The sequence below is a fragment of the Dipteris shenzhenensis genome, chromosome 6 (assembly GCF_047967505.1).
Source record: "Dipteris shenzhenensis isolate YYH24624 ecotype China chromosome 6, Dip_SZ_1.0, whole genome shotgun sequence".
In the NCBI taxonomy this organism is placed as follows: Eukaryota; Viridiplantae; Streptophyta; class Polypodiopsida; order Gleicheniales; family Dipteridaceae; genus Dipteris; species Dipteris shenzhenensis.
Window position 1 is genome coordinate 56,008,526 of NC_141601.1, and position 4,933 is coordinate 56,013,458.

Consider the following 4,933-nt stretch of genomic DNA (forward strand, 5'->3'; position numbering starts at 1 on the left):
TTGACCTCTTTTGGACACAGGAAGGAAGCTTGTAAGGCTCAGTGCACATGCTGAAGAAAAAGTGAGGTTGGGTGCACTTTAATTAGTCCACACCCTTAAATATGGATTGCACGTCTATGCGCCATTGGTGCTCTATTTCACACCTTTATATTTCCGGTTGAGGATTGTAGCATCACTGCACCACTAGTTTTCAGCTGCAATAACAGGTCAAGACTTCTTGAGCTCACCGGTGTAGATCCTGCAGAGGGGAAGCAGAGACGATGCCTGACATTTTCAAGATAGGAGCAACCGGTGGAGCTGGTCTTCCGTGAGTGAGGGCATTTATCCGCGTGAACAGATTTAAGGGTCCTGAAAACATTTGGAGTGCACCGCTGGTCTGGGCACCAGCCATGCTCAAATTAGAGTGTGTGCACTGGTTCTAAAGCCTTGGCAAGGCTGTGGTAGAATTTTGTCTTTAGAACAGGACACGGAACTGTCAGAAATGTAATGTCTTTTTGCTCTTTTGTTCTTTAGTGCCCACGTGGAGCGGGGAAGGACGCTGGCAGGGGCAGTCTAAAGTTTGGTGGCAGTGTGTGGGCGGCTCACTGCGCACAGCAGCGCGCTTGCGTTCCTCGTGCATCATGACCACCTTTAGTGTCGGGAATTTCTTCTACGATGAATAAGATCTCGAAAATAAAACTTGGGTCCCACAATGCTATTGCATTTAACTTCTCCTTCCGAACATCCCCTGCGCGAGTATGTGGGGTCCACGCAATTGAAGAAGGTATTAAAGGGCGGGGTCTACGGCGGCTGGGAGCTGGGTGAAGAAGGCAGCCGCCAAAACACCGGGTGACGAGGTGGCGGCTACGTGGCAGGATGTAGAAGGTGGAGGTAGACGTGGCGGCCAGGTAGGATGCAACGTGGGCAGGCGAGGGAGTCGGAGGTTTATAAGCTGGGTTGCGGCGGCTTGATTGTAAATTTGTGATGGTGATGATTATCAGCTTGCCATGCAAGTTTTCTTCTCCGTCGTCTTTGGCTTCGTTCGCAGCAGCCACACTCCCCACTGTTCTTCTACGTCTACTACAGCTTCCTCAGTCCCTTCATCCTCCCTTCCCCATCTCTTCCGCTTTCCTCCTCCCTTGTCCTTTTTCTCTTCCCTCATCATGCTTCACCAGCTTCTTGCTCTCATTTGTTGGTGCTGCTTCACCTTCCCCAGCTGCCCCCCCCCTTCCTCGCCCACTGCTGGTACTTTGCTCGTTCCCTTCTCTGCTTATATTTGCATCTTAGCTAACTTCATTGCTCCTTTCATTCTCCATTTCTTTATGAATCTTAGCTCCATTCCTTCCGGGAACACGCCTCGGTAACGCTTCTCAGGCTCTGTGAACGCTCTCTCGTACACCAATGTGATTTTGTATAGATTGAGATCATGAGTGGTGCTGAGGTGTGATATATGTGCGAGTGAAAGCACTAATCTTGTCTCTCTCTCTCTCTCTCTCTCTCTCTCTCTCTCTCTCTGTCGCAGGATCTACATCGGCCGTTTTCAATAGGATGGAAGAAGAACCCCTCTCCACTTTTGCAGAAATCCGTCTGCTCACAAAGGCATTGCCTCCTCTCCTCCTTCCTCCCATTGGCAACCTCCCCCCAGCTTCATCTTCCTCTTCTGCTGCTGCTGCTTTATTACACATTCAATTACGCGAATCCGATCTTTCGATCTATCCACAAGATGGTAAATGCACTCTGTCGTCTTTCGGAGGCGAATTTTGGTGTCACAGCTTTGTTGTTTGCATCCAACTAGCGTAAACCGAATGCTTGTAATTTGAATTGCAATTGTGCTCTGCTAGGAAGAATTTGTCCTCATCCTGACGACTACTGCCATTTGATCCTTGCACCTTTCTCTATAAATTCTGCTGTCAGCAACTCCTGCTGTTGTTGCCAGGTTCTACATTGCGAACCGGTCCTGAATCTCCAAGCCTCGATCGACAAGATTTTGTGTCACGCGAGGCCGGAATCGTTCACAGCTCCAGTCTGAGAGGTGGCTTTCTGCAAGTCTTTCCCTTTTAAGCTGACTTCTTACGCCAGATTGTGGTTGACATGGTTTCTTCGGCTGTTCGCCAGGCCGGAGTAGGGACATTCCAGTCGAGGAAGATGTCACATTCGTTGATCAGCAACCTCACCAGTACTCAAATCGTCGGATGCTGAGTAAGTTCGTCAAAACCCAGCCCAACTCTCTCTCTCTCTCTCTCTCTCTCTCTCTCTCTCTCTCGTATGCAGCATTGGTAGAGCTGATGTTATCTGCAAGGTCAAGCGAGCGACGCCCTTGCCTCTTGTGATCATACTCCTTTCCTTGGTGGACATTGCAGATACGTGTACAAACAAAGACATCACTATCTCCCAAGGCCGTGATGGCTTGCCTGGCATACCACAATACGTTGTTCAGATAGTTAATACCTGCTTGTCTGGGTGTGCTCCTTCAGATATACATGTCTACTGTGGATGGTTTGCATCCGCCCCCTTAGTCAACCCGAGTGTGTTTAGGAGGATAGCATTCAATGACTGCCTTGTTAATGGTGGGAAACCATTGAAGTACGGTGACATTGTCCGATTTCAGTACGCAAATTCGTTCATGTATCCGTTGAGATTCAGGTCGGCTAAATTTTGCTAATGTATACAAAGATGCATAAAGCAAAACATGTTTGCGAATTCCGACGGTCAACAAAAGTGGTCGCTCCAGTTTTGAACTCCTTCAGTTAGCTTGGAAGAGTAGCCTCGAAGAGGTCCTTACAATTGTGCAAATACTCCCTGCAAGGGATGCCGAGAGTCTTGTAAAATATCAAAGAGAATGGTCAATATTGAATTTTGTCTTTGTAACCAGACTCATTGTTTCATTGAACTTGTGTGGGCTACGCGTGTCATCACTGTCACTGTGGGTTCTCGAGTGGTTTTGAAAAGGCTTAACTTGAAGTTCTTGATGTAACGACGATTGTCTATAATGTTACCTCATTTTTTGGATTATTGATAGTTAAGTCAGCGGATCACAGATCTCGATTTTCGCTAACTTTCAAGATAACTCATCTCTTGTTCAAAAAGTTAACTACGTGCATTGCAGTCCGTTATTGTACTGTTGTATTCGGAGCGTCCATTGCGCCTCTTCTGTGTGTTAGATTGGTCATCTGTATAGATCGGTTAAGATTGAGACTACGGCTTCTCTCTGGAAGTTTTATGTTGGATGGATTGTGAGCATATGAGATTAGTGCTTACCGAATGTACGGCACAAACTGTCACGAAAAACGATCTCGCTCTTTTTCTTGATATGGATTACTTGTTGCTAGCGTGGTTGAAAACTGGAAGCTACTTTTGCATTACGAGACGGAGGCATCAACCGACATTTGTTTTCTCATGTTCATTGATATGTAGGAGTAATTGGATCTCTATGTTGTATATTTGCAGATATTGCTTGTACAGACAGAGATATAAGCATCTCACAATATCGTGATACAATTGGCGGTGTCCCTCACTTCATTGTGCAGATATACAACACCTGCATGGATAACTGTGCTCCGTCAGAAATCCACGTCTCCTGTGGCTGGTTTGCTTCGGCGGGGGTGGTGAACCCAAATGTTTTCAGGCGCATTTCTTATAATGATTGCCTTGTAAACGGCGGTAAGCGTCTACCGCGTGGAGAAATCATGCGATTCACCTATCAGAACTCCTTCATGTATCCCCTACTGTTTAAATCTGCCAAGTTCTGCTGAGATCGATCGAGTCATGTATTTTATAGAGGCAGTTTCAGTTGTTGGTCTTGTTACTATAACTTGTAAGTTAGAGCGGCATATACCTTAAATGGGAGAAATTATTCCCTCAGGGAAATGGTTAGCGCCACAGGAAATTAGCCCACATGCGGTGCCCTCCTGGGATTTTCCATAAAGATTTCCCTGATATATACAGGTCACTGGTGAAGAGACATTACATAAGAAATTGTACGTAGACGGTAGTACACTCTTTCTTTGTTTCTTTGGTACACCCGCGTTGCTATCGTTTTGCTAGTGACCACTGCCCGAAGGCGCTGGTTTTAAGATTTGACCCTTTGAATTCTACGCATTCAGCTTCTATTTCTCCGTCATTCCTGGTCCGAGCAGGATTTGTACACGAATTCACCTTCTTGATGTTTCTAATGTGCCGAGAAATGATGTCATTCCTCACGAGAGGATCTCGAAATAGGCATCGCACCGCATTTGTGATACTTTTCCTGCAGGGTGATGGCAATGAAATGTCTCGTCCATCCTACTTTCAAACTGCCGAAGATGAGACAACCCGGAAGAGACGTTCCTCCGGACCTTGCGCTCTGCACAAGATGGTTGAAACTTGAGAGAGCATTGTTTTTTCCCGGAATCCTACTTCATAGTTTTTAATTTTCTTTTAATATAAAATCGTAAAGAATGCACAGGTTTTGCTATTGATCCAATGTTTTTATATATTTTTATCATGGAGCACCTAAATGTAACACAATTACGAATAAAATGATGGACATACAAGGTTCATAAAGAGTTAATGGATTTTTTGGGCACTCTCTTCCACAACTCTGATTTGTACATGTGGTTGATTTTTTAAAAATAAAATACAAGGTTCATCAAGAGAATGTTTTTATATATTTTTATCATGGAGCACCTAAATGGAACACAATGACGAATAAAATCATGGACATACAAGGTTCATAAAGAGAAAATGGATTTTTTGGGCGCTCTCTTCCATAACTTTGTTTTGTACTTGTTGATTTTTTAAAATAAAATTAAAAAAGTCTTTTAATAATTCAAAGACAGCATATAATGACAAATTTAAAACACAATCTAAACCCTGTCATTGTATTATTTCTTTGTTTGTGATTTTTCATATCATATTTTGAGAAATTAAAGTTGAACAAATACCTTGAATAATGAAACTTGTGTCCAGCACAAAC

The 4,933-nt window shown here is 44.3% G+C and overlaps 1 protein-coding gene across 1 annotated transcript; it reads left to right on the forward strand.

Moving 5' to 3' along the window:
- The first annotated feature begins 983 nt into the window (after window positions 1-983).
- Window positions 984-3,831, forward strand: LOC147901380 (uncharacterized). Its single transcript, XM_087376194.1, has 5 exons — window positions 984-1,224; window positions 1,502-1,705; window positions 1,916-2,011; window positions 2,095-2,178; window positions 3,427-3,831. The coding sequence occupies exons 1-5, from the start codon at window positions 987-989 to the stop codon at window positions 3,729-3,731; spliced, it is 927 nt and encodes a 308-aa protein (XP_087232320.1). The 5' UTR covers window positions 984-986; the 3' UTR covers window positions 3,732-3,831.
- Window positions 3,832-4,933: the final 1,102 nt, after the last annotated feature.